The 14,098-nt window shown below is 42.2% G+C and overlaps 4 protein-coding genes and 1 pseudogene across 4 annotated transcripts; 2 read left to right on the forward strand and 3 right to left on the reverse strand.

Moving 5' to 3' along the window:
• Positions 1-60: 60 nt before the first annotated feature.
• Positions 61-618, reverse strand: LOC112107153 (histone H3). Its single transcript, XM_024200739.2, has one exon. The coding sequence runs from the start codon at positions 616-618 to the stop codon at positions 208-210; it is 411 nt and encodes a 136-aa protein (XP_024056507.1). The 3' UTR covers positions 61-207.
• Positions 619-2,829: 2,211 nt separating this feature from the next.
• On the reverse strand, positions 2,830-3,270 carry LOC112107155 (histone H2B 8-like). Its single transcript, XM_024200740.1, has one exon. The coding sequence runs from the start codon at positions 3,225-3,227 to the stop codon at positions 2,847-2,849; it is 381 nt and encodes a 126-aa protein (XP_024056508.1). The 5' UTR covers positions 3,228-3,270; the 3' UTR covers positions 2,830-2,846.
• Positions 3,271-9,118: 5,848 nt separating this feature from the next.
• Positions 9,119-9,996, forward strand: LOC112107152 (histone H3). The gene has a single exon (XM_024200738.1). The coding sequence runs from the start codon at positions 9,125-9,127 to the stop codon at positions 9,533-9,535; it is 411 nt and encodes a 136-aa protein (XP_024056506.1). The 5' UTR covers positions 9,119-9,124; the 3' UTR covers positions 9,536-9,996.
• A 246-nt stretch (positions 9,997-10,242) lies between these two features.
• On the reverse strand, positions 10,243-10,763 carry LOC112107151 (annotated as a pseudogene).
• A 130-nt stretch (positions 10,764-10,893) lies between these two features.
• Positions 10,894-11,361, forward strand: LOC112107150 (histone H2A.J). The gene has a single exon (XM_024200736.3). It carries the CDS (start codon positions 10,963-10,965, stop codon positions 11,350-11,352), a length of 390 nt encoding a protein of 129 aa, XP_024056504.1. The 5' UTR covers positions 10,894-10,962; the 3' UTR covers positions 11,353-11,361.
• The last annotated feature ends 2,737 nt before the right edge of the window (positions 11,362-14,098 follow it).

Below are 14,098 nucleotides of genomic sequence, written 5' to 3' on the forward strand. Positions count from 1 at the left end.
CAGGATTAGTAAACTACCTCCTGCTTTTAATATAATCTGTATATTTAGTCCGCAATTTTAACTTGAAAAAAAGCTCTAAAACAAGTTTCGTACTTAGAAAAAGGGACGATATGAACAGGTTACAGCTCCTTTCAGTGTGCATGTAGTGGCTCTTAAAAGAGCCTTTGGGTCGTTTGGAGTAGTTTTTGTTACTAGAAGCTGCAGCCTTTAAGCTCTCTCGCCACGGATACGCCGGGCTAACTGGATGTCCTTGGGCATGATGGTGACTCTCTTGGCGTGAATAGCACACAGGTTAGTATCTTCAAAGAGCCCCACCAAGTAGGCTTCGCTGGCCTCCTGCAGGGCCATAACAGCCGAGCTCTGGAAGCGTAAATCAGTTTTGAAGTCCTGGGCGATTTCACGGACCAGGCGCTGGAAGGGCAACTTGCGGATGAGCAGCTCAGTAGATTTCTGATAGCGGCGGATTTCTCGCAGGGCCACAGTGCCGGGTCGGTAACGATGGGGCTTTTTCACTCCCCCAGTCGCAGGCGCGCTCTTCCGGGCAGCTTTCGTAGCCAGCTGCTTACGGGGGGCTTTGCCACCAGTAGACTTACGAGCTGTTTGCTTAGTCCTGGCCATGTTAACACACTTAGTCCCTGTGAAAAAGACGTAGAACCAGAAAGAATGGATTGAAATGAATAAGAGCTGTACGTTTCGGGCGGTATTTATAACTAAACTCTCTTCTCTGATTGGCCGTTTCGAAGAAGCCAAATGTCATTGGACAATATGAAAATTTGAAAAGCCCGCCTTGTTCATCGTGATTTCCCCTTCACAATGATCAGTGGCCGGTGTTCTATCTCGCTATCACATATCTGCCACCGCCTATTTTTTTCGGGGGAGAGCTCGGAGTTCTGACTATATCATTTTCAAAGTGATCGAATCTGTATCCCTGAACGTTATTGCCACTTCCTTTCTTCCAACTAAGAAAGCTTAACACGAGCAGCTCTCCCGGAGACAGGGGAGAACATTTAAATCACGTGATTCGTCGAAAGCGTAAAAAAAATCTTTGTTCTGATTCTCTTTTATGTTTTAATTTGCTGCTTTTAAAGCGATACAAATGCCTTATATTTTTCTTCCTTTCAGACAGAGGGCCACCAGCACCTTATAAAGGATCTGTTCACTCTGCTTATGTCCTCCTTTATAACCTCAAGTGTGATTGTGAAAGAGAGGAGTTTTATACTAATGAGGTGCAATATTTACAGAGTAAAATCAAGTTATTGTTTAGTTTTATAATGATAAAATAACTTGTCTCCAAAGAATCGACCCAAGAAACAGACTATGTATGTTCAATATCTGGCTTTAAGGAGTAGGAGTATCATTTCAGCCGTTCAAAAATCTCAACTCAGTTTTCAATCAGGTCGGATTCATCATAGACGCGCTATGCAAGTCAGCAGCCCACAGACATTTTATTATTACTGAAGATGTCTAATAAAATGTTTGAACGTGGTAAAGGAGAAAATGATCATAGTAAAAGTGGGCTTAAGCATCACAGAAAAATGCCTCGAAATAATATTCAGGTATTACCGATTTTCTGTCACCGCGTTTGCTGTAGTGGTGAAATGTATCTCTGGTCTCATCTAAGGGTGATCCTCGATTATGCTATTTATGCTGAGACCAGGGAAAGAAAGACCTTGATAGCCACGAGAATGGTTTATGTTCTGAAATATCGAGCCCAACTCTTTATAGGTTTGGAGGTTAAAGCTCATCCAGGGGATAAAAAGGGCCACCCCCAACTCCTGCCAATTAACTGAAACTTCATTTACGTCTTTAGTTTGTACTGTAGCTTTTTCAAGCCTACACAAAGTCTTAGCTTCTCAGCCATGAAAGTAAAAAGGCAATGGAACTGACCATTTTAGATAATATACCATAACCAAACTTTTTGTGCCGCTGCCAGCTAAATAGGTGAGAATGGATCAAAGTGAAATCCTAGAGGATTACTACCTAAGGGTTCTATAGTATAAAGTAATAGAATAATAACTGTGTGGCTATGACGGTAATCAGATCTGATCCTGGTTCCTATGTGTGTTTTGTTTAAAATTCCATTTCAACAAACTTCTTCAGAATGGCTAACCTATCTGTAATTCCATAAATCTATACAGTGGCCAAATGAAGGTTTATGGCTAAATAGGGAAAGAATGCTTTGAAAATAAAAGGAAAACTTTGCTTTTTAATGTCTTGATGTAAGAAATTGACAACTGGATTGATTCAAGGGCTAAAAAGTGTTCAGGCACGGGGAGATGGTAGGAAGGAGTGAGATATTAGGGGAGAGGGACAAAAATGATTAGTTTGAAAACCCACAGAGATCCCAGACAATTAAAAACTTATTTTATACATAATAAACCTAATGTGTTGGTAAGATGTTGCCTGAATACCACTTAATCATAATGCTACTTCAAGTATCAGGGGGTAGCCGTGTTAATCTGTATCTACAAAAACAACAAGGAGTCTGGTGGCACCTTAAAGACTAACAGATGCTACTTCAGTAACGGGTGGCTTTAATCACTTTTAAAGAGACAAGAATCCTTTCACCTAGACTGTAGCAAATGCAAGTGCTTGTTTATTATAATTAGTAAAGAGAATCTAGGCCCCTTTTCTGCACAAATTTTGGGAAGAAAAACTGCTAACAAGTTACTTGGAAATAGTTAAGCAAGACTTAATGCCTGCCTGATTTTTTTACCCTTCACAAACGACTTGATGCAGTTTGAAAAATACAAATGATACTTTGTTAGTGATGCTATGCTCTTTGAATGAAAAGATGATTGGCTCTTAAAAGAGCCTTTGGGTTACAGATGTAGTTAGCCAGATGTTTACTTAGAGCTGGTGTATTTGGTAACAGCCTTGGTACCCTCAGACACAGCATGTTTGGCCAGCTCGCCGGGCAGTAACAGGCGCACAGCGGTCTGGATCTCCCGGGAAGTTATAGTCGAGCGCTTGTTGTAATGCGCCAGGCGAGACGCTTCCCCAGCGATACGCTCAAAGATGTCATTTACAAAAGAATTCATTATACCCATAGCCTTAGAAGAGATACCAGTATCCGGATGAACTTGCTTCAGCACTTTATATACGTAGATGGAATAGCTCTCTTTCCTTGTCTTTCTACGCTTCTTGTCTCCTTTCTTCTGAGTCTTAGTGACAGCTTTCTTAGACCCCTTCTTTGCAGCTGGAGCAGATTTCGCAGGTTCAGGCATCTTCAGACTGTTAAATGTGGTCTTACTCTTCCTTAAAACTGTCCGTTACACACTTTTACAAAAAGCAGTATGGGTGAGACTCGCTGCTGCCCCTCTTTTATATAACCTCATGCAAATAAAGAACCTCTCTTTCCTCGTTTCCTATTGGACTTGACAAGTCATCCCGTCACGTCTTGTCTCGCTATTGATCAGAGTTAGATCCGCATTATCATTGGCTGATCAGACAATCACATCTTTTTAGTCTATCGAAAATCATTTAACTCTCCTAAGGTTGATAGTATGAGAGGGGGACGAGAGCGCTGCATTTTTTTGTACTTTTCCTTCTCTAGATAGTTGTTAGTGCGACGTACACTACGGGGCCGGGAAAAGCAGGGAAATAACGTGGTTTAAGTTTTCCTTTTGCTGAGATTTTCTGAGTCTAGTAAAAAAAAATCTTAATGTAAAGTAACATTCCCTACTTTTAAAACATCTATCAGTACCATTGGGATAGGGGTGTATTAGAATATTAACGAGTAATGAATTCAGTTAACAAGTGTACTAAAGCAACAATATGATAAATTATCCTCTCTTCTCCCATCTCCTTCCTTTCCAGGTCATTTTTGCTCAGATTTTAAATATTATTCCTAATGGCCGACGAATCTGACTGGAAACAAACAAAAATCAGGTCGTTTCTGTTTAGCATAGCAACAATTTTCTCAATATCACCCCTCCCCCTTACACACTACTCTCTCTCTCTCTCCTGAATGGAGAAAGAAAAGTCTGTGTAATGTTGAATCTGCTTTAAGGAGAAAAGGAGAAAAGCTGTGTGTTTTGTCGCTGTCCAATCCTGGCAGGCTTTTCAAACTAACTAATGGATTTAATCCCACTTCCACCAAAGGATCAGAAATGGGACTTTTTTCTATAGATCACCAATAGTTTCCCCTTGCACACTGTACTCTCAGCCTCTCTCCTTTGCACAATATCTGGAACCGAATTACCTCATTGTGCAGCCATTGGAATTTCCCTTGGAGAGACAAATGGTGGGTTAAAGAAGAGTCAACAACCTATATCCTGGGGCTGGAGAAACCTTGGAAGATGAGAACTTTTGTTTTCATTGTAAATTATAATTGTGTCAGCAATAAAATCAAATATACAATGACATATTTTTCTTTATAGGGTTTTCTCCAAATTGGGGTGGAAAGAAGTTATTTGAATTGATTTTGTCAATCTAAATAGATTTCAAAATAAGGAAGTAACAGCTCTGGTAGCTTTGAACGTGGGTTAAAAATTGGTTCCCCCCTTAACAAGTCCTTTACCTTCTAAAACCACTACAATCTATTGAAAAGACTGTAGTGCCTCATGCAACACCACACAAAGACATGCAGAGAGATATAATACAAGGGAGAGATTTCACTGCTTATATTTATAGCTTCCTTCTACTGTTTGCTTTACATTGCAGTATAAATTATAGGTACTCACAGCTTTATCTTATAGATCTATATAAAATATTTTCAGCTATATATAAAAAGGTATGGGAAAGGGAACAAGGATTGAGAATAAGGGCTTCACAATGCATCATCAATGTAAAGGTGAACTTGGGAAAGGCCCAGAAGAATGTAGCTTTAAGGGATTGACTGTAAAACTGAATCAGAGCAGGTGAGAAGTGATGCATGTGTGCAGGATAGAAATGGCAAGGAAGGGGTGTGTCAAAGGTAAATGTGTTAATCTGTAATAAAGAATATAAAAATATAATCTATGTACACTGGCAGGTTATTTGTGCTCAGATTTAAGGGAGTAATGGTCTTCTGTGTCTTGAGTTACACTTGTGTAGGGTTACCAGATGTCCCGATTTTATAGGGACAGTCCCAATTTTGGGGTCTTTTTCTTATATAGGCTCCTATTACCCTCCACTCCCATCCCGATTTTTCACACTTGCTGTCTGGTCACCCTACGTTTGTCTGAAATGAAATGAAGAAACCCATAACCATTACCACTCTGACCCCTGGTCAGTGGAGTTCAAAATTGTGCTGAGAGCAATCCCTGTCCTGACAGAGGCACAGTGGGACTGTAGCTGGGGAAATGTTTTTTACTGGCACAGGTAATGCAATAACTACACTGACTTTTTGCTGACAGAAATATTTCAACAGAGGACTTATCTCCCTTTGGGGAGTTGGGTTTGTTTTAGTGACAGAAGGTCTGGGTTTCATTGGCAGAAATGAAATTTGCATGTGGAGGCTTGCTAAACTGGGGTGATAAAGGACAACTTTCACAAGATAGATGAGCCTTCCTGTAATACAAGCTGCTGTGTCATCGCTCACACCCCAGAAAGCAAAGGGTGGAAATACTGTCTGGATAGTGGGATATGGGTTCTCCTAATAGGGGACTTGATTAGGAAATTTGTAAGGTGTACTCCTTAAAGTGATGAGGTGATGTGTGAGGAGGATGGAAGGATGGCACTGAATATTGCAAGTTACCTAGAAAATACAGTTTTTCAGACTCCTTTAATTCTTTCTTTCAACAACTTTGTTACAAAATAACATGCTGCCACCTTTCAACCATTTTGGACAGTTTTAAGAGGTCACCAATCAGAGGATTTAGTACAATTAAGGGTGGAACTAAATGAAAGCACTGTATAAGATGGGAAGCTGAGGCAGGATTCCACCTAATTTAGGCTTACTTAATTTTCACCTTTATTAATAAATTTGCAGACAAAATCATTGTTATTTATAGTTTCTGATAATATATTTATGAGTTAGTAATTGTGAGCCAGCGGTGCCGGGGGCAACCTCACTGGAAATGCCAAGGTCAGGGCAGGCTGCAAAAGGGAGAGCAGATACTCCCAAGACTGGTGAGTAACACTGAAGTTAAGCTCCCCAACCAGTCACAAACTGTGCTTCTGATCCCCTACACTGGTTATCAAGAATCAAAAAAAGAAATCACAGCCCCCTTATTGCATTCCAGTTCACTGACTCCCAATCAGCATCTAGGTCTAGTACAGTGAGAAGTTATTTAAAATAACTCTGCTCACATATACAAAATGTTCTTCTGACCCCAAAGGGCCAGCCACGTTACCAGGTCAGTATAGGTTTGGATCTTACCAAAATTCCACGCTGTCAGCCAATCCTTTAGTGTCTACAACTAAAGGTTTATTATAAAGAAAAAAGAAAGAACAAGAAGAGAGGTGTTAAATGGTAAAGCAGTCACATACAAAGATTCAAAGTCCATATTTCAGGTTCTTAGCAGTATTGGTGAGTTTGCTGGCTTGAAAGTCCCTCTGGAATACATGCACAGCTCGGATGGGTCATTCAGTCCTTTGTTCAGAGCTTCCTATGTAGAAAAGTTACTCCAGAGATAAGAAGCAGGAATGAAGAAGATGCAGCTGCCTTTTCTGGTCTTTTGCCATGCGGCCTGTGCGTCCTTTGTTTCAAGCTGCCCAGCACATGGCTTGAAAGGCTTAGAATTCTGTCCGTAGGCATGCCCCTGCATGCCTTGCTGAGTCATAAGGTGTATCTGCCTTCTCTCAATGGTTCAGTTGTGTAGATGATGGTCCTTAATGGGCCATCAAGCAGGCTAGGCAGTGCTGATGCCAAATTTACCGGGGGTGTCACCCAGAAGCATAGCACAAGTTTGAAATACAGACAGACAGACATATCTATAACTCATAATACAAAGGTGATAAATGAGATGATCATATCTGGCAAATTATAACATTTTCGCAGATACTTTACATGGTCTATCTGGCATAACTCATTACAATTTTACAATATTGATATTCATAATGTCCTCAAGTGTCCCTCATATTCTATACAGTCTTAGTAATAAACAGATAATATGGGACAATTACGGGCCAAAGTTAATGAGTTCCTGGATACCAGGAAGCTCTTCTCCTTTTCATGATGGATATTTAATTGGGTATTCTCTGATTTGGGCACTTATTCATTCAGTTTTTTATATCTTTCCATATGACATATTCATTAGCTTTCCTTCAACCAATGTTAGTTAACAATACCCATTTATCACGATTTTTATCATTTGATTTTCATTTCCCATTCTATATTATTATAAAATTATTAGCATAACAACATTACTCAGCCTTAAACTAACAAAATGTAACCCTTATTTTCTATCATTCAGCAATTTTCTTCATATTTCAATATTATGATTTAGTATATGTGGCTCATCCTAAACTATTCATTAATATAAACTATTTTTATTTGAGTAGGAAAGGTATGGGGAACAACATGACCTTAATGTCCACATATAACTTTTTCAAACATGGGATTTCAGAGGAATTTCTGCTCAAAGTTGAGCATCACACTTGCAAATCATTAAAAAGTATTGTCAGTAATTTTGCCTGTTCCACACAATTTATAACTAGTTCTTACATTCCTTCACCTGTAAAACAAGATTAGAGCCATATTAACACAATGCAGGGAAAGACTAATATACAACAGCAGGCTTAAGGGTAGTCAACCGTATGAACCCACAAAATCTGTGGCTTTTCATGTAATAATCACATACTATTTTTTTAAACAGAAAAACTGCCTCTTTCAGTCCCATGATGGACTGTGCTCATGGAATAAATGAAGCTTGTTTAGTAAAGGAGTCTGTTGTCTGTAGAAGGCCTGAAACATTTATTGTGGGAGAGGAAGTGGGAGAAAGGGAGACTGATATCTTTTGTTAATCTCTAAGGTGCCACAAGTACTCCTGTTCTTTTTTTATATATCTTTTGGTTTGTATCCTGTTTGTCTGCTGCTTCAGACCACATATTAAGCCAGGTTGATTCTTGTGAGCAAAGATATATCAGGATGAAAATGTAGACAGAAAAACTAGTGCCTTTTACAACTTAAGTATTGCAAGGGATTACCATTTAAGAATGTATTGGTTTGATTAAGGTTTAAGGCAGGACAGAATGAGAGTAAAACAGTCCTTCATGGAGGCAGAGTGCCCCTAAGTCTGAGAGGGGGCAGAATTGAAGGATATTTGTGCTACCGCCTAAATAGCCACAAATGAAAACAAATATCCAAGAGATTTTCAATCTATTGGACAAATTATATACTAATAATGCCCAACGAAAGAAAAGTACACTTATTACTTAATCTTAATATTCTTTTTAAAGTAATAAGTTAATATCCATTGATTTATAAGAAACATAGGAAAATCCGTGTTCTATAGTTCCTTCATTACATGTCAGGAAAAAAAAAACAATCACAGTCACGTTGAAACAATGAAAATGCTAATGCTAAATGTAAGGCTTCAGGAGAACACACAAAAGCCTAATTTGGCTCCAATTATATGTTACTTCATATAGAACTTGCAATATACGCAAATAAGCGATTTAAAGTCCAGTATTACAGCTCTTTTTACTGCAAGGTGGGTAGTTTGGAGCACTTTCTGCAGGAGAAATCCTCCAGGTGGAGAAAGATTGGTGTCCTTGATCACAGTCTGTCTAGCTAGTTCCCTCGGCAACAGCAGACGTCTTGCAAGCTGGAAATTTTGCAAGACTAATAGTGAGACATGGAGCCTCCGTTTTTTTTTTAAAGTGCACGGAAATAAGGAATGGCTTTGTAAAGTGATATTTCAGAGAGAGAAGATATTTAAAAAACACCTATGCTGATGTAGTCCAAGAATCGTGAATTTCACAGAACATGTCCGTCCTCCCGCCCCCGGAAGCCGTTTTTCAAAACAAAACAAAACAAAACAAAAAACAGTGAGCGCTAGGATGGTGGCGAGGCGGGAAATGTCCCATTTCTCTATTAAAAAGCGGGTTTTTCAAATTTTCAAAATATCCAATGACATATGGCTCCTTCCGATCAGCCAATCAGAAAGGAGCGTTTGCCTATAAATACCTCCAGTGAAAAAGCAGTTACTAGTGATTTCCATTTGTCTCCAAGGGGTAAGACTGTGCGTTGTTGAAAATGGCTAGAACTAAGCAGACCGCCCGTAAGTCTACCGGTGGCAAAGCGCCCCGTAAACAGTTGGCTACCAAAGCTGCTCGAAAGAGCGCTCCTGCCACTGGGGGAGTGAAAAAACCTCATCGTTACCGACCAGGTACCGTAGCCTTGCGAGAGATCCGCCGCTATCAGAAATCTACTGAGCTGCTCATCCGCAAATTGCCCTTCCAGCGCCTGGTCCGTGAAATCGCCCAAGATTTCAAGACTGATTTGCGTTTCCAGAGCTCGGCTGTTATGGCCCTGCAGGAGGCCAGCGAAGCCTACTTGGTGGGGCTCTTTGAAGATACTAACCTGTGTGCTATTCACGCCAAGAGAGTCACCATCATGCCCAAGGACATCCAGTTAGCCCGGCGTATCCGTGGTGAAAGGGCTTAAAGGCTGCCCTTCAGCTTCTAGTAATAAACTACTCCAAACGACCCAAAGGCTCTTTTAAGAGCCACTACATGCACACTGAAAGGAGCTGTAACAAGCCTATAATTTTTTCCCTTTATTTGTGTTGCGTTTAATTGAAGAGGACTACATGAGCATTTAGAACTTAGTTTGGGTAAGTCATTTAGTTGAAACGAGCTTCACTTCATCTAACGGTGTGATTAGTGTTCTCCAAGTGGATTGAATAGTTGTGTGCAGTTGTGACTAAGGCGGGCTTTAAAATATAGTCAATAATTTGGATGTTCCCTTTTAAATAGCATCAGCGTTTATCTGTTGAATCTTAAAAGCTGCTAGCCAAAAATCTTCCATCAGAGCTTTTTAAAGTCTTTCATAGTCGATTCTCTAGGCTAATGTTCTCCTGCAGGAAGCCAGACCTGGACAGAATGAACCTTTAGAATAGTCCTACATGTAAAAAGCATTTTTATAGGGGTCGAATAGGAACTGTGGTTTAAAAATACTTAAGTGTCACATATATAGTGAAAACAATTCCTATTCCTTCCAACATATTAAGCCTCTTGTTTTTAAAATACTCTGTAGGGTAGTTTGGAGAACACATGATGCTGTTAATGACAATAGAGCTCTTTCATTGAAAAGATGGAGGGCTCTTAAAAGAGCCTTTGGGTTATAGATTTAATGGTCAGCTAGTAAACCATTTACTTAGAGCTGGTGTACTTGGTGACAGCCTTGGTGCCCTCAGACACCGCGTGTTTGGCTGGATCTCCCGGGAAGTGATGGTTGATCGCTTGTTATAATGTGCCAGGCGAGACGCTTCCCCAGCAATACGCTCAAAGATGTCATTTACAAAAGAGTTCATTATACCCATAGCCTTGGAGGAGATGCCAGTATCCGGATGAACTTGTTTCAGCACTTTGTAGACATAGATGGAATAACTTTCTTTCCTGCTCTTCCTACGTTTCTTATCCCCCTTTTTTTGGACCTTAGTCAGAGCTTTCTTAGATCCTTTCTTAGGAGCGGGAGCAGATTTTGCTGGTTCAGGCATTTTTGACAACTTCTGCTTTACTACGTGCGTCTCTCACTTACACACCTACCGGTATTCAGCCTGACTAACACGAACCACCGCCCCAACTGCTGTATTTATAGATATCTTATGCAAATAAACGACTGTCCTCGATGATTTACTATAGGGCGGACGCACAAGAGACTTCTCCACCAGCACATCGAATCGCACTATTGGCCAGAGTTGGATCCGCGTCTCCATTGGCTGTTTAGATACTAACGCCACTTCAGCCTATCAAAAAGCGTTTACCTCTTCAAATAGAACGGATATAAAGGTAGGGTGGGCTCTAGTGAGATCATTCTTACTTCTATTTCACCTTTGTTGCCGTGAGTGCTGTTTGAAGCGATCATCAATCATGTCAGGCCGAGGAAAGCAGGGCGGTAAGGTGCGGGCTAAGGCAAAGTCTCGTTCCTCGCGGGCTGGGCTGCAGTTCCCGGTGGGCCGTGTGCACCGCCTGCTCCGCAAAGGCAATTACGCTGAGCGGGTGGGGGCTGGAGCCCCGGTCTATATGGCCGCGGTGCTGGAGTATCTGACCGCTGAGATTCTGGAGCTGGCTGGCAACGCTGCTCGGGATAATAAGAAAACCAGGATCATTCCCCGTCACCTGCAGCTCGCCATCCGTAACGACGAGGAGCTCAACAAGCTGTTGGGGAAAGTCACCATCGCTCAAGGTGGTGTCCTGCCCAACATCCAGGCCGTGCTGCTGCCTAAGAAAACTGAGAGCCACAAGGCCAAGAGCAAGTAAAACCTGAACAAGACTCTTTACTAAAAAAAAAAAAGAAACAACCCAAAGGCTCTTTTCAGAGCCACCCACAAAATCAAAAAAAAGCTGTGTTATTGCTGACTTTCTTAGCAGTAAACGATATGTTAATAGAAAATAGCCAGCAGCACTAAGGTTTGGTTGTGGGTTAGAAAATATGAAAAATGGGGCATCCCATACCTTTCTTTATAGGTCATTTGTACTGGGGGGGGCAGGGAGTGTTTCTAATCTGACTGGAAACCAACTAAAATATCCTGAGAGGGAGGTATCTGGTGTTAAGTACAATTTTCTGTTAAATTATTTCCTCGCCTGGATAGCAAAGCAGCGTTTATACAATGTTGCCTTTTTCCCCTTAAAAGATCGAGCTGTGCGGATTGGTAAGGGTCAATTGCTTGCACAGCGGAGCAGGCTTTTCAAACTTAACCCTGCTCCCGCCCGTAGACTAGAAAAGGGATTCTTGTCTATAGATGATCACTAAATTTCTCCTTACCCCCACCTGGTGGCCGAAGCTATATTCTCTCAGGCGCACACAACTCTTCTCCCTCACACAAGAAGCGTGGAGTTACAGTAACTCACTCCCCTAACAATGTATAGGGGGACGCTCGACTCTAACACTAGTACTGAATCTTCTAAGTGATTTTCTTAGTACATCGAATCCTCTACCCGAAGAAAATGAAAGCTACCATTGATCTGTAAAGGTGTTCCCATTCGTTTGCTTTCTAGCAAGGGCGTCCGCTCTGTGGCGCGAATGACCCAAATAAACCCCATTTCCCGGGGGCTGCTTCATGTTCACTCCCAACGAGCCCACAAAAATGTTTTATGGTCCCTTTCCTGTGATTTTAAGGGGCAAGATCGAAAAGGGAATTTCTCCCTTCCATGAAAAGCACCGTGAGGTGGTTGTTAAACGAACCTTGTCAGCTATTGTGGGGAAGGAGTGGATGGCGTTGGGTTTCTTTGAATGACAAGAATCTTCATTAATTTCATTTTTTCCTGGGCGCCGCCTTCTTTGCCTTCATCTTTCCTTAGCTTCGGATTGGCAGCCTTGGGCTTCAACGCTTTGACTTCTTAGCCTGGGTAGTTTTAACCCTTTCCGGGCTCTTGGCTGCTTTCTTGGCTCTTTTTTTTTTTTTTTTTTTTTTTTTCCCCGAGCTCCTTTTCGCGATCTCCGCCTTATGGGGCTGCTTCACAGCTGGTTTCGTAGGCTCTGCATTTGTTTTTTTTCGGGGTTGGGGTTTTTTTGTGCCCCTCCCCCGCGCGTCTTTTCCTAGGTCTCTGCCGACTTCCTGCTGATTTTGAAGAAATGAGAGGCCCGGGTGCTTGGGTCTGAACCAAAAGATGCCCTCGCTCACCAGACTCTTGATGCGACTATTGCTTTCCCCCACATCGTACCCTCCGGCAGGCCAGCTAAGAGCGGTCACAGAGCCCTTTGCGCTTAGAAGCAGACATTGCCTTGGTGATCAGCTGGGACCCGAGGACTTGCAGGTTTTGGAGCCTCCTGCCGCCGCCTTCAGCTTTTCAGCGGAGACATTTAGCTCAAAGATAAGAAACAGCCGGAGCAGCAATAAGCGCTGTTTCCGACATACTGTACTAGCAGAATTGTTCTATAACTCATTGGGGGGAGGGGCAGCTGGCGCCCGTTGTTTATACACCAGAGGTACTCTGTGATTGGTGCATTAAGGAGCCCGCTCGGGAAGGACTTTTCTGCCCGCGCAGGGTTTTGAGATGTTTTTTTTAGAGTTAAAAAAAGTTTTGTTTTTCACAATAATTGCCACCGAATCATTTGATTTTACAACTGGGTGAAGGGGAAGCAGGGTATTTTTATTCAGTAGGGCTTCCCATTGGATACACTAATAATGAATTAAAGAAGAACCAATACATTAAAACTGTACCCTTGGAAATAAAATTACAACTACAAGGGAATCTTCGTCTTTAAAAGGCTGTGTGTGGGCAAGCTGTCTCTTTAAGTTCAGGCAGCAGCCGGAAGTAAACAATCCTGAGGCAGAAGCTGGTGCACAGACAGCTGGTGCCCCCCTGTCCCTCTATCCCAGCTCAGCGGAGACCAGTACACCAGCGGGAACACCCCAACATCAGCCCCCAACTCACTCCCTGGCTCTGCACAGCACAGCACGAGTCTCTTCCCCTCCCTCCTCACAGCAGCCCCCCCGCCTGCCACTGTGGTCCTAGTGCTGGAGAGAGCAGGATTCCGCATTAATGTTTTGATTCCGTGATTCCCTCCGAGTTCTCCCACAGTCTCCTCTCCTCACAGACCAAGGAGACCTGCTCTCTGTAGTCCAGGCAGAAGCGCATTTGCTGCCACCGAGCCGGCATGCTCAGTTGGGCAGTAGCTATGCAAGTTCTCCATGCTGAGCAGTTTCAAAACTTCCCGAGGCTTTGAAAGGGCAGGGGTGCATGCCTGTGTAGCTGGATGCAGGGCAGTGGAGTCCAAAACAGTTGAGCTGAGCGGTCACGGTGGGCATTGTGGGATACCTCCCGGAGGCCAGTTACAGTGACACTGACACGTTGTCGATCTAACTTTGCTGCATAAAGCTCTACGCGTCTTGTCAAGGTGGTTTTATTTTGTCAGTGAAGCAGGAAAGTTTTGTCGGAAGGAGGAGCGTTATAGTGTGTACACCTCCACTGTTTTGTTGAAAAAAGCTGTCTTTTGCTGACAAAACTGTGTATGGGTCCATGGCATAGAATAAAAAATGTTCCCTCCCCTGCAGCCTACACT

This window comes from Terrapene carolina, unplaced genomic scaffold (assembly GCF_002925995.2).
Source record: "Terrapene carolina triunguis isolate 2854851 unplaced genomic scaffold, T_m_triunguis-2.0 Scaffold68, whole genome shotgun sequence".
Taxonomy (NCBI): domain Eukaryota; kingdom Metazoa; phylum Chordata; order Testudines; family Emydidae; genus Terrapene; species Terrapene triunguis.